Source organism: Schistocerca americana, chromosome 7, assembly GCF_021461395.2.
Source record: "Schistocerca americana isolate TAMUIC-IGC-003095 chromosome 7, iqSchAmer2.1, whole genome shotgun sequence".
In the NCBI taxonomy this organism is placed as follows: Eukaryota; Metazoa; Arthropoda; class Insecta; order Orthoptera; family Acrididae; genus Schistocerca; species Schistocerca americana.
In genome coordinates this window covers 117,903,604-117,917,122 of record NC_060125.1, presented here as the reverse complement: position 1 = coordinate 117,917,122, position 13,519 = coordinate 117,903,604, and the positions used below count along the sequence as shown (strand labels likewise).

The following is a 13,519-nucleotide window of genomic DNA, read 5'->3' as shown; positions in this document are numbered from 1 at the left end:
TGCCCTCCGGCCCCGCAGTCTGTGACGCTCTTCAAATAACTCAACAGACTTGTGACGAATCGTCCGGGTCTTCTGCGAAGCTTTGCTACCTCTTTCGTCATTTGAATTGGTAAGGAATCATTATCCGTGAGCAGTACTGAAAGAATGGTTGTGGAGTTTTGTAAGCCAGCAGCTTCCCGAACAGATTGCGTAACCTAAGGATTCTTCCAATAAATCTGTCTAGAGTCGCTTAGCTTTATGTATCGGTTTCATTTAGAATCGCTCCGGGCAAATTCTCCTAGACAGCGACGGTAATGACTGATTTCGAAGACTTATCGCCAATCACTTAATCAGCTGTTACTGTATATTTTCGTCTTATTATCTGTTTTAAATTACGTTCAATCACGCCCAAAGTAACTGTCAATATTTACATCGAGTGCTCACCAGGCGTAAGGTTCCCCGCAATTCCTAGCAAGTTTTAAACGGTATCGTCTCCCTGTACAAAGTTCAAATGTTCAAATGTGTGTGATTTCCTAAGGAACGAAACTGCTGAGGTCATCGGTCCCTAGACTTACACACTACTTAAACTAACTTATGCTAAGAATAACACAGACACACCCATGCCCGAGGCAGGACTCGAACTTCCGACGGGGGCAGCCGCGCAGACCGTGACAAGGAAGCAGCCCCAGACAGCGCGGCTACCCGCGCGGCGGCTCTACAAGAGAGATACATGAAAGGCTATCAATAAAAGTACATTGGTACAATTACATGAAACGTACTTCGTACAAACGGAAGAAGGAAACAATCTATGGAAAATACTGATAAAATACGGGAAATGCACATCATAAAAATGACAGATAGAGCTCGCCAAATTATGTACAACACATTCTAGAGTAAAACTAAACTGAATTTGTCAGATACGTATACAAAGTATCTGATCTAAATTATTTGATGACATCGGAGTGCAAACTCACTGTTAGTGAATAACAGAAAAACAACATCTGTCTCTGTGTGACCTTCCAGACTTATAAGTCGCAACACATTGCTGCTATGTTTTATCTAACGTATCCTGGTTTTATATACTGTTACCTCAGTTTTTATGTATTGAAGATTCTATCACAAGCGGAATATTATTGCACAAAAGCGCTAGATGTTTAGTGGTACGTTCACACAACCTTTGATTAGTAGGCTGCACATGATTTGACAGATGCTAATTTTTACGTTTTATCTTGAGTTGCATATTAAATACACACTCATCTGGAGTTTTCCTATCCTTAGATATATTATATTTTGTACTTTACCTCTGCTAAATTGTTACATACCAGATACGCTTCCTGTCATTCTGTGTGCAACCTGGTAAATTTTGTTTTGCCTTATGTTTAGAATGACAATATACCGATTTTGACGTTTTCATGTAAGCATTGATTTAAATTACGAATTTGGTTCAAGTGGCTCTGAGCACTATGGCACTTAACTTCTGAGGTCATCAGTCCCCTAGAACTTAGAACTACTTAAACCTAACTAACCTAAGGACATCACACACATCCATGCCCGAGGCAGGAGTCGAACCTGCGACCGTAGCGGTCACGCGGTTCCAGACTGTAGCGCCTAGAACCGCTCGGCCGCCCCGGCCGGCAAATTACGAATTTATTGTAATATATTATTTTATCGAACAGATAGAAGTTCACTTATTTTAATTAATTTTTTATACATAAGAATATTTGATAGATAATAAATGGAGTGATGTAATAGATGTAATACAATGTTAGTGGCCATTTAAAACTACATTGTATGAATCAGTTGTATCAGTACTTACGTATTTCAGAACATAAATTTTCATTAATGCCGTATGGTACTGCCACCTGACGTCTTCTTCTCTTACTTCGGTGTGTACGGAGAATCAGCTTTCACTCAGATGTCATAAAATAATGTAGACCACATATTTTGTATCCAAGTTTGATAAATTCTGTTTCGTTTTACCTAAGTTTGTGTTATAGACATTTTGGTGGGTTCTACCTCTCATTTTTATGATGTATATTTCATGTACTTCATCAATGTTTTTCACTGATTGCTTGCTTCTTCCGTTTCTACGAAGTTTTACGTAACTGTACCAATGTATTTTCACTGACAGGCTTTCATCTGTTTCTCTTGTAGAGCTTTTGAGAATGACGTAAGGCCGAAACGCGTGAGGCAGTATGAAATTAATAAGCACTGTGGTCATGACTAATATTAGTTTTTGAGTATACCGCCAATACTAACACGTTAAGGATGCTGAACAGTATTAGCACAGGAAGGGGAAGTGACTCCTCGAAGGTACCTGCAGATTTCTTCCGAAGTAGTGCATCGCGAACCGAGGTCAGCAACACAGTTGCATACTAACTGTGTCCGTACACATCCACATGGTCTGGGAACGCCGAGAAGAGCCCAGAGGGTTTTCGTTGGAGCCAGTTGCACGCCTCTCCACCATTCGTTCTCCACGTGCCGCAGGTCTACATCTGAAGGCTCGTCTACTGATGGGATGAAGACACGGTCCGTGGATTTCACCAACCTCTCCAGTTGAATAGTGAATTGTTACTTGCTAGTGTGAATGCACGTTTCTCCTCTAGAGTAACAGGATCTGAAAATGGCAGTTTGAGAGGGACGAAATCACTCATCTGTTAGGATTATTCTAGCTGAGTCGGAAAATTTTAAACAAGCAGATTATTGCTTGTATTTCGCATCAAAATTCAAAAGAAACAGAGAAGCATATACTTAAACGTAAAAGCATACACTTAAACAAGCTCGGGTCGTTTTCGACATTTCTTTTCGCAGGTGACCAAATCATAATACAAGGAACAGTACATGGCCCTCAGACAATAGCGCATCAGGTAGAGACCAACTACACAAAATTTTAAATATGAACCGAAAAAACGTAAAGATGTTGCACATTGACAAGTACCAACTGACAGGAAATAGATAGGTAGCTAGTCTTGATACGCAAGTGTATAAAAAATTAGAAATTCAACTCAACAGACGGTGTAACAAGTGCGAAATGCGTAAAGAGCGAATGATAAAACTGTACCAAATACATGCAGTTCCTACTTTAACATCAGGATGCAAGGCATGGGTGGGTGGAAGGAAAGATAAAGTAAGATTACAGACAATTGAAATGCTGTTACTGAGATCAATTAAAGGCAGAATGACATTAGAAATATGAAATAATACGTGCATAGTCATTGACTGAGAGTGTAAATGAACACAATCGGGAATCATATCAATAATGAATAATGATGGAATATCTCCCGAAAGTGACAGACTTTGGAACAGGGAGAACTATGGAACCTGTGGTTGGACACCCTTGATGAGGCATTCCTGTCCATCAAAATTTAAGCTCAGTGCTTCAAATGTTTCAAATGGCTCTAAGCACTATGGGACTTAGCATCTGAGGGCATCAGTCCACTAGACTTAGAACTATTTAAACTTAGCTAACCTAAGGACATCACACACATCCATCCCCAAGGCAGGATTCGAACCTGCGACCGTAGCAGCAGTGCGGTTGCGGATTGAAGCGCCTAGAACCGCTCGGCCACTGAGGCCGGCCTCAGTGGTTCATTGCAGAAAGTTTTTCAAGCTGTGGAAGTAGCCACTCGTTTGCCTTTGACACATACACGGTATAGCGCACTGACGCACTGGCATCACAGTTGACCGCAGCGGGTCCAAAGTCTAGTTCTGCCATCCGCATGCACGATTTTCGACGTTTTCCATGCCTGGTTAGATCATTTCAAAAGACGAAGTCGATTTCCTTTAAAGTCCACGTCTTATTCAAGCTTGCAGTCCATTTCTAATCAACTCGTCATCGTCGGAACGTTAACTACTATTCATAATAAAAAGTGCAAGGGCAAAGTTTGAAAAGGGCGCTAGAAACGCTGTATTCAATAGAGGCCTGATAAAGAATAAAGAAATGTGACATTGGACCTGAGCATTAAAATTCCTCAAGGACCACGCGGAACACATTCCTTGCGGCATGATACAACGAAGTATTTCGCAAAATATTTAAATAATGTTCATCTTGTGTGTGAAATCTTATGGGACTTAACTGCTAAGATCATCAGTCCCTAAGCTTACACACTACTTAACCTAAATTATCCTAAGGACAAATACACTCACCCATGCCCGAGGGAGGACTCGACCCTCCGCCGCGATCAGCCGCACAGTCCATGACTGCAGCGTCTTAGACCGCTTAATGTTCATCTTCTTTGCCGCCAGATCAACTTGTAAATTTGTCTCGTCACGTTTGTTTTTCTGCCTACCAAGCTACAGCACGTCTGTAAATCATTTCTTGCTTGTATTGATAACAAGAGTAGTAACAGCCTAGTTTGCGGTCGTTAGTTTCCCTATCTGCATTATGATAGCTGTAACTAGAAGTTGGTTAGCTTTCAAAATGTTTCATTATAATTATACTCCTTTTCCAATCGACTTTAAAGGAAATGTTCCTCATGACATTGTTCGTTCCAGGTCTGACCATAGGTTTGATCTTGTCGTCATGGAGCGTCTGCCGTACCAGTGTTTCTACGGGCTGGTGCACAAAGTGGGGCTGCCCCCCATGGTTGGCATCCTGACACTTCCTGCTATGGCACCAACCTACTACGCCATAGGCAACCCCATAAACCCAGCATATCTGTCAGATGTTTTCATTGGATACACCGACCACATGAATTTCTGGCAGCGGCTGTACAACACTTACTTCATCGCAAGGTTTCTCTATTTCTGGCAGACAACAGTACTGCCTGCCCATGAAGCGATTATGAGGGAAATTTTTGGCCCAGATCCACCATCAGTTTACGAAATGGAGCGCAACTTCAGCATGCTGATAGTTGATGTTCATTTCAGTGGGGATTACCCTAGACCAAATGTACCAAATGTGATTGAAGTCACAGGACTGCACGTAGAAGACAATGTCGAACCATTACCACAGGTAGGTGTAAGGTGATTATATAACATTTATATCTTTGTATCATAATCTTATCTTTTTAATATACGCTATGCGAAAGAACCAAAAAGAGGGGCATTAAAAATTTTATACTTTTATTACACATTCGGATTTTCCATTTTCTAGGACAATGTGTTTAGACAGATTTGTATCAAAATCCTTATTTGCTTCTATCCCGCGCGTATGTTACAATCTCTTGTACATATCACTTTGCGGCTCCGAGTACCGCATTGTATCCGTTGCGTTCATGTAAGGGTTCTTCCATAGCTAAGTGATTGTATTACAGACATCTTAAGACGTGAACCGACACCTAACGCCTTTAGGTACGAGTTTTGTGCACAGACTTATCCCCCCACCTAAGTTTATAAACGCCTCATATTTGCCTACTGAAGTTTGGACGGATCATATCAGAGCTTGTTTAATCTAATCACACCTTGCCAGGTGCCGGGGCTAGTAGTGTATTTAACACTAATTTCTTCTACAATATTCATATGGAAATGATGCTCTAACCCCCCCCCCCTTTTCTAACTCCAACTTTTGCTGTTGCACATGGATTAAGAAGAAACGCGAACTGACTGTAACTGGCCCTGAAAGTGGAGTAGAAAAGAGTTTGGCACCTGAAATAATTTAATTTGATAGAAATTAATTTGATAAAGGAAAGTTTCATTAACGTAGTAAGAAATGAAAGGGTTGCTCTACAGATCAACAGAATGAAAGTTCTGTCCAAAATAACAATTTGATTTACTATAACTAAACTCAAAATAATAAACAAAACACATGAAACAGTTACAATACATCAAATTGGGTACTCAAATAAATGCTGTGAAGGTGAAGTTGTCCATAAACTAGATTGTGACATTTATGACCAAGTGGCATGTGGAGCCAATTCCTTGCAACTCAAATCTTAAGAGGAACACTCAGGCAATCCAACATTAATTGCTGCTACAGTAGTGAGAACTCAGACAATGAACACATAAGACAGAACCACTTTAGAAAAGACGGGAATAGGCGCGCTCTGCTGAGCTCTGATTGTCACATAGCTAAATTCCCTCATCTGCCGGTGCTGCGGACATACATTACCAAGCTGTCTTCTTAACTACAAGGACACGATGTGGCATACCGGAGGTGATGGCTGGTTGCTTCGACATCCCGTCTGGTTGCTCCAGACAAAAGACTTCCTAGCAACACAAATGCTGAAACGTCCCCTTTGAACAATTATACAGGACTGTGCTTAAACTGACACACAATATTTTGTTAGCGCAACGCAATCTGACTTTCAAAATTCCCTACAAAAGAATGGCCCTGACTAACATTAAACTATACCCTTCACAAATCACTTACCTCACAAAAATCTTCGCCGCTCAAGCTACTGCAATACAGCGAGCGCCACTACTGCCAGCTAAATAAAAGATTCAAACTATGGAAAGCACTAACTACTGATAGGGATAGTTAGCAAATGAAAGATATTAATAGAGAACAAACAATGTATTTACCTTGATATCATCATAAGTCCTAATATATATATCAGTTCATGACAAATTACAAACCTCCGCCATCTCTCTCCCCACATCCACCACTGCTGGCGGCTCACCTCCAACTGCGCAACGCTACGCGCTGTTCACAGCCAGCTGCCTAACACTACAATGGCGAGTATTACAACAATGCAAAGCAGCCACAGACTGCACACAGCACAGCCAGTGATTTTCATATTGAGCGCTACGTAACGTTGCCAATAAGAAAACATAAACAGCCTACTTACATAGAGAAAACATAAACAGCCTACTTACATAGAGAAAACATAAACAGCCTACTTACATAGCCCCCATGCTCCCCACAAAAAATTTTACAAATTTTTTTTTTTGGGCAGTGGCCAATAATGATTTGATAAAATTTTTCATAATTACAATAACAAAGAAATCAAATGCACACACTTATTGATATTATGTTGGTCAAAAGCTCAAATTTTCTCACAGTCCATAAAGACAGTCCTAATCGTACATAACAGGAGAATAGCAGTGTTTTTCTCAAAGTCTGAGCAGTAAAAGAAAATGCACACAGAAGTAGTGGATTTCCATGCAGTCTTGAAGAAGTAGTGTTGTCCTTCCAACGGAAAGACAGTGCTGACTCTCGACATGCAGACAAGTATTGGTCCACAACAGAGCAAACCCACAGCAGAGTCAGTCGAAGTTTTGATGAATATTGGTAGGTAGGTCATCACAGAGCAGACCCACTGTAGTCCTGGTAGAGATTACGGTATTGGTGGGCCATCAAAGATGTAGACCCACTGTAGTCCTTGTAGAGACGGCCAGCAGCCATCTGTTGCAAATGTGCAGGTGCACAATCACCATCGAAGAGTCTTGCAGAGAATATAGCAAGTCCATAAACCACCACTTGTGCACTCACAAAGTTTTTGAAATTGTCCTTAGAACCAGCAATGCTGTTATCCAGTCCCTTGCTGAGTTATTAACACACGTGCAAACACTAACAGTCCCTACTTCTCACATATTGTCCACATACTATGACCAACAGAAACGTGTGCAGTGAAATGTAACTAACAAGTTAATAATGTCATGAACTGGTGACAATTACAATGTTATAACATAAGAATACAATAACAAAGGTACAAAATACATCATTAAAAACATAATAATACAGATAACATTTGTAGTACAGGCTTTACAAAAGAATAGAAATAAACATATACATCAGTGTTACAAAAATAGTGACATAAGTACATACATAAAATAATGAGAATAGTTTTCGAAACATTAATTTCACACATGAACATTGAAACAGAACAGAATTGTAAACAACTTTACAAAGAAAATAACATATTATTAATGCAACTTATATTTGAGGATAACAGTATTCCTCCTCATAGTGAATGTAGCTTAATATTAAAAGAAAAAAAAATTCTATGAAACTACACAGAGACAGGAAGAAAACAAATACACAAGGGTACACAAACACATAGTGGGATAACACCAATAGGAAAGGACAGGGTTCGTTTTCAGTGTAACATTTGGTACTGCAGTCCATCCCAAAACTTCATATATCTTTCCTCTTATTTCATCCTTTGTTTCCACCAAAAAAAATTCTATCTAAGCATGCTTTCTGTATTTATATGTTCACACATTTCTTACCTCAACATTTATTTCCAAGAAAATCCTACCTAAACCTGTTTTCTCAATGCATTTCTTCCAATTCATCGCAACTCATTCTCTTAGAGGCTGCCCCCTCTTAAGCTAACTTAAATCTACTGAGCTCAGATGCTAAACTAAGGGACGAGGCAATGCAGCATCACATAACAAATCAACACAAACAGCAATGCAAAAAAATGCAAATTGGCAAAGCTAGCAGCATAAATGAGCAAAAGTCAAATTCAATAACACTATGCCTGGCAAACAGCAGCAACTTATACCTAAACATGACATAGCGCAAGCAGAAAAAATATTACACTAAACAACAATGCAGATAAGGGAAATGTATATTCACATCTTAATGTCTATGTAATTAAAGTGGTGCACCACAAGAAGTTATTCTACTAAAAAGTTACCAATTACTTGAAAAGAAAATTATGAATGCAGTTACTAGTTCCTTCTTATTGTTCTTTCCTTTCCAAGTGCTCCTTTTTTAAAGAATGTGGATCATAAAATAATTATTTAATAGATCTGTTGACAGAAAGTGTTCACATTAGCAAATGCATTTAATTTTATTTTATGAAACCAATGCTGCAACACAGCTGGAAAACAGATGTCAAATGAAATAAGCAATTACGCAAACCAAAGCATAAAAACATCATTCAATAGCTATGTGGCATTTCGTAAGTCAGTAGCTCTCAATTCTCGTAGAAAGACACTTGTCATTATCAGGTTTGCAGATGTAAGAATATTTCCAAGGATAATGGCCTCCCCTTTTTTTTGTGCTACCTGTGCCGCTGAAAAGGGCTCGCAATAATGGCTTTTTCTCCAGGCGTCTGACACAGCTGGGTGCCCGCGACGCATTACGTGCAGGTGGTCACTTAACTTTCGTACGGAAATATTTACGACAGGAGATTCTGCTACCGTGGTAGTCTCATATAAAAATATTTCACAGGTCAAGAATTAGCGTTGCAAATCTGTAGAAACAAAACCCTATAAATATAACAGTGTCCAAAAAAATTTTCAGTGGCATTGTGATACATTCATGCATATACACACAGATTTCATAACTCTTAAAGTACGATTCTTGGTTTCCAACAACCTTTTCATAAATCAGAGTCCCTAACCCCTACTCCTTATTCCTTACCTTATTACACATATACATATTCATATTCATCAACACGTCTTCAATATTTCATCATAATAGCTACATAGCATAATCAGATTCCTCATATAGCATCAGCTTATTTATCATAAACATACCTCAACAGCATAGTACACATCGTCGTCGTAATAATAACATCATAACATTTCAGTCAAATCTTAAAAACGTCGTAACTTCCTCCAATAATTTCAAAACCTAAAAAAATTCTCTGCTCATTTCAATAGTGTCATCTACCTCAAACGTACTTTAAAATCATGCTCCCTTACCAAATATATCATTCAAATCTCTCATAGTATCACAATGGTTCCGAAAAAATATGAACAGTTTACAAAGTACAGACAAAATACAGTTTCATAAGTGTGAAGTTATCCAACCGTGTAATTGCGTAAACATGTGTCACTGATGCAGTAAAATAAATGTTTGTCTCTCTCAGTTAAATAATCAGATAGCTGTGTAATTTGTGTGTTAGAGAAATAAGGTACCGATGTGTAAAGTTGTATAAGCAAATACCATATTAGCTAGGGTTCCTTGTGGTTGCCACACACATGGTACACAAAGTAAGCGTGTACCCCCCTGAGGATTAATGTAATTATGCCCTCAGGTGTTACAAATTACAGCAATGGAATGAAATGTATCACGGAAAACTTTCTTTGTAATTAAAAAATCTTTAAAAATAAATGTTTCAAGTACAAAATTAATCACTCAAATACGTGTACTGTAGCGCTAAATGTGCGTCTTGTTGCAACATAATCTGTGTGGAAGTGTCGTAGTTATCGTCCTCCGAAAGCTAAGTTCTGCAGAAGCCAATGTACTTACCTCATGATAAACAAAAGCGAAATGCTTTGCGTAGAGATATCTTAGTTATTACGCTTATTGTTGTGATGATGAAAGTACTGTGCTGTAACGTGTTGTTGTGCTATGGAAAAGGCTGTCTCCTTGTAGCTATACCACAAAAGTTACTAATAAAACATGTTTTGATTTCCAGAAGAATTCAGAAAAACTGTGCAGATATAAAACAGAAACACCGCAAAATCAACATTGTACATTGTCACTCATTAGTAGCGTCATGATAAAAATCGTGTAGCTATCACATAAACTAACCACTGTGTCGTCTGGTATCTCACAGAAAGTACTTTAAACCCAGAATGTATTTTCAAGTAAACCAAAATGTTGCATTAAAATCTCATTAGCAGTACCAGTATGTGTCCTAAGTATGTAACCCTGATAGTCGTTACGTAGTCGTGCAACTAACAAGCAAGAATGTACAAATACAACACTGTGTCGTCTGTTCACTATAACAATGCATTCGTAATTTCTGTTTTAAAAATGTTCCCTAGGTTCTAGACTGGATATTTAACTTCAAACATTGTTGCATGTTAACAGTTTCTTAAGTCTGACAAAGCATACTAGAAATGTGAAGTGAAAAGTTTTATGGCAAAGACAAAGTTAAAAAGCAGATTATCTTTCAATAAACGGTTTTACATGTGAAATGTGGTGTAAACCTTTACTCTTCCTAGTACGCAGAGTTTCAACTTCAACGCAATTATCATGTGGTATACGTCAGTAAAGAATGCTCAAATTTTTCTCAAGGCTAGCGTCTTATGTTATTTTTCTCGGAGCCAGCGGGCGCACGCGGCTGCCTGCTGTGCGAGTCATTGTCTGTCTCTTTGTTGGCGCGCGCCGTTATTGGGATTAGGAGACCTAACTTCTACAAAGTCACTTTGACGGGAAGGCCCTGCCCTGTTTGAAGCTCGCCAGTTCTGATGGAATTCAGGTCTGTCGTTTTGTCGGTAGTTTACACAGTTTCTTTCTTGTCGGCCACGTGGTGGAGAATTTCTCCCTGAATCGTAACTGCGCGCTGGTCCGTTGCGTCTAAAGTTATTCTGTCTCCATTGACAATAATAGTTCTGGTTACCATATTGTATGTTTCTCTTATTGTCTCTGTGATAGTCATTACCACGGAGAGGTGATCTTTCCCTGTAGTTACTACTACTCTGCCAACGGTTGTCATACGGGTGGTGTCTGTTTTGGTCACGATATGTGTTGTGAGAATAGCCTTGTCGTGTCCAGTTATTATTTCTTTCATCGTGGAATTGTGACAGATGTGACCTGTAATTGTTGTGCTCCTCTTTCCGCGTTCCCCGATTGTCAGTGTCAATTTCCAATTCTTGTAACAGACCCTGAAATGCTTCAATGTCATCTTTGCAACGTCCTGCTAAAATAATATGTCGTAAATGTTCAGGCAATTTGAGTAAGCAAATGCGGATGAGTTCTGAGGGGCTGTATGGGTTTGAAAGATACTGATTCTTATGCAACATGTCTTCAAAATATTTCATAAGACTGGAAAATTCAGATTGTTCGAAGTGTTTCATCATCATGATGCTATGTTTTACACGGTCTTGTGTAGCTTGAGACCAATACGCTGAGAGGAAGGCATGGTAAAATTCTCCTTCACTGTGGCAATCGTGAATTACCGATCGCATTCTTACAGCTGGTTCATTCTCCAAGTAGCCACACATAAATTCTAATCTGTGTTCCAATGACCAGTTGGGAGGGAAACAATGAGAGAATTGATGGAGCCACGCTTGTGGATGAATGTCGTTGGCAGAATTCTTAAACGTTTTGAATTTACGTGTAGTAATGAACAGCTTATAGTCAAAATCATCGTGTCGGCGAGTAGCATCTCGGTCATAGTTACGTCGTGTCGGCGGTTCCATCTCAAAATTCGGTGTACCTTGCCAATTTCTTTCATAATTACCGAAATGCCCTGTGTTATTATTTTGAGGCTTTTGCGTATTTCTAAGTTCCTCTTCCCGTGTTGGAGCGCGAGTGTCTTCTGAAATACGTAATTCTTGTATTACCTGTGTCAGCTGATCTTGTACTTCCCGGATTTCTCTTTGGTGTTGTGTATTAATTTGATTCTGATTTTGTTTCAGTTTCCTAATTTGTTCGCTCTGTTCTGTGTCATTAAAGACTACCGGTTTTGCGTCATTCAGATTATCATCTACCTTCGTAGATAAATTATTTAGCTGATCCGAAAGTTCAACTACTTTCTCTGATAATGAACACATTTCCTCAGTGTGTTTTTCTGAACCAAGCTTCAGAGTGTCCATTTGTGTTGAAATCGAATCTACTGTGTCCTTTAAGTTTTCCTGAGTTTTTGCAAGTTGCGTAACCGAATCGGTAGATGCAACTGAGTCAATTTTAGCCCACAAGGTCTCATGATTTTCATGAACAATAATTTGCAGTTCTTTTATGGCTGCTTCGTGATTCTGTAATGCATTTTCATGCCGCGAAAAAATAGGTTGAAAATGCTCACAAATTTGTGTTTTTACGTCATTACAGACTTTTTGACATTTCGATTCAATGTTATGTAACTCAGTAGTTAAATCTTCACGCGTTTGTTCAAGAGTTTGTTCCAATGAGTCTAACTTTTGAAGCTGTTGCTGTGTTTGTCTTTGATTTTGTTCCATTGTGTCTAACTTTTCAAGCTTTTGCTGTGTTTGTCTCTGATTTTGTTCCATTTGTTGCATTAATTGCAATAATAATGTATTAGTGTCTGGAATCTGTTTCTCTACGCTTTTCGGCAGTGCATTTGCACCGGCAACATTCACATTTTGACAAGCAGAAAATGTGTCTTGACTTATTTGAGAAAACGGTGATGACCCAAAACCTGAATCTACAGTATTTGCGAAATTGTGTCCTGTCATTTCGGATTCCTGAGGCGAGCTGTTGCTGACCGATCGATCGATAATGCTTCCCTCTTCACTAATTGTTTCACTGTCCACGCCATTGTTTGCCGCCCGCTCCATTTCCCTATGCACGATTACCAAATTACTGCTTTGAACATCAGTTAATTCATTACTCGGTGGCGCTAACACACTGCTTTCATTTCCACTGTCATTTCTCAGTTTACTTTGGAGCCTAGTATTACGTTTTTCACACGCCATTATTGTCACAGTATTTCACACGACAACACAGAAAAACACAATTTGAAGAGCAAAAATAAAATAACATAGCAATGGAAATAATGTCTACTTAATTGCCAGCGCAGCTGCGAAATACTTGGTGCAAATCTACATGCATGCCACAACTGTTTTACTGTACAACAATGAAAAACTACAACTACAAAGGAGATTCTCTCTACAATTACGCGCTAGCAATAAACAAAAGCTACACTAAATACACAAACTACAAGAAAAAATCAGAAGATTCCAGTGAGGTATCCTGGCAGGGTCGCCATATGAAACGTCCCCTTTGAACAAT

The 13,519-nt window shown here is 39.1% G+C and overlaps 1 protein-coding gene across 1 annotated transcript in view; it reads left to right on the top strand.

Moving 5' to 3' along the window:
- The window catches only part of LOC124622199 (UDP-glucosyltransferase 2-like), a 62,520-nt gene that overhangs the window by 27,462 nt on the left and 21,539 nt on the right, over positions 1–13,519 (top strand). Inside the window, exon 4 of the mRNA XM_047147849.1 lies at positions 4,474–4,933. Within this exon, the coding sequence (XP_047003805.1) occupies positions 4,474–4,933 (460 nt within the window). The remainder of the gene's footprint in view (positions 1–4,473; positions 4,934–13,519) is intronic.